We start from the raw sequence: 1188 nt of genomic DNA, 5'->3' as shown, positions 1-1188 counted from the left end.
TGTGTGTGTGTGTGTGTGTGTGTGTGTGTGTATGTGTGTGTGTGTGTGTCTGTTTGTTTGTTTGTGTGTTCGTGTATAATTACCCTCATATAAAATACAGATAGTGTCATTATGTATGTATATCTGCACATATCATTAACCAGGTGTGCAACAAAAAATCATATCTTAAATTGCTGTGCGTTGTCGTATAGTATTTCACCTTATACTGTATCCCTGAGCTCATCACTACGACTCCCGGCTGTTCAGCATTCAGTGATAGGAAATCCATTCCAGCATCATTCGTAGCAAAAGGCTCACTGTATACTAGGCCCACCAGTACCAGTAGCAGACACCATAGTCTTAGCCCTTGTTGGGCTTGCATTTTGACGTGTAACGTGAAACAGCTACTTTATTGTAAAAGTGAATGTCGGATGTGATATTGTATGCGTGGTTAGAGCATATGTATTAAGAATATTTCAATAAAAAAATAACAGTTAAGTTGGACGATGTCTGTTTTGGTAGTGTAGTTAAAAAGAAATCTGTGCAGATCGTCAGATAGATGTATCTGAAGATATTTTACCGTTCATACTTCCTTCATCCACTCGACTCTTCTCTCTCTTGCTTGTTCCATGGCAAAAGTGGCAATCGGCAAAAATATATCTATTTATAGACATAAACATATGAGTCATACTTTTTTTTAAATTTTTCTTCATACGTAAAAAGGCGCCTACACGGAAGAAGTCGAGCTTTCATGCTACTAGAGTAGAATACGAGAATAGAGACTCTAGTTTTTTTTTAATTAACATAGTGCAACTCTCGAACTGATTATTCACGAAATACACACACAATACATTCAGAAAAGGTGATACTATACATCCGTGAGGTTTGCTAATCAACATACAACATGGCTTCCAGTTCAAGCAGTTCTTATACACCCATAAACGTAGGTGAGCCTTCGTATGAATCGGCGGGAGGGCCTGGACTAGGGCAATCGGATGACGTGGTACAGATTAATCGCTATGAGACGTCCCTTTCAATGTCTGTCGGTGCCGAAGCCGCACTGTGCTATGCGTTAGGTCCAGTTACAGGTGAGCGCATGAAAGAAGAAGAACACTGCGGTGCCCATCATATGATGCTTTCCGGTCTTAAATAGTAAAAACAAAGTGCAGGATTGTATATATTATTTATGTATATATATATATATGTACG

The 1188-nt window shown here is 38.9% G+C and overlaps 1 protein-coding gene across 1 annotated transcript; it reads right to left on the bottom strand.

Annotated features, from left to right (window-relative positions):
• Positions 1–55: 55 nt before the first annotated feature.
• Positions 56–361, bottom strand: SARC_00977 (hypothetical protein; the record flags this gene model as incomplete). The annotated part of the gene is made up of 2 exons (XM_014305309.1): positions 56–173; positions 200–361. 2 exons carry the CDS (start codon positions 359–361, stop codon positions 159–161), a joined length of 177 nt encoding a protein of 58 aa, XP_014160784.1. The 3' UTR covers positions 56–158.
• Between the last annotated feature and the right edge of the window lie 827 nt (positions 362–1188).

Source organism: Sphaeroforma arctica (genome assembly GCF_001186125.1).
Source record: "Sphaeroforma arctica JP610 unplaced genomic scaffold supercont1.35, whole genome shotgun sequence".
Lineage (NCBI taxonomy): Eukaryota > Ichthyosporea > Ichthyophonida > Sphaeroforma > Sphaeroforma arctica.
This window is presented reverse-complemented; position numbering and strand designations above follow the sequence as displayed.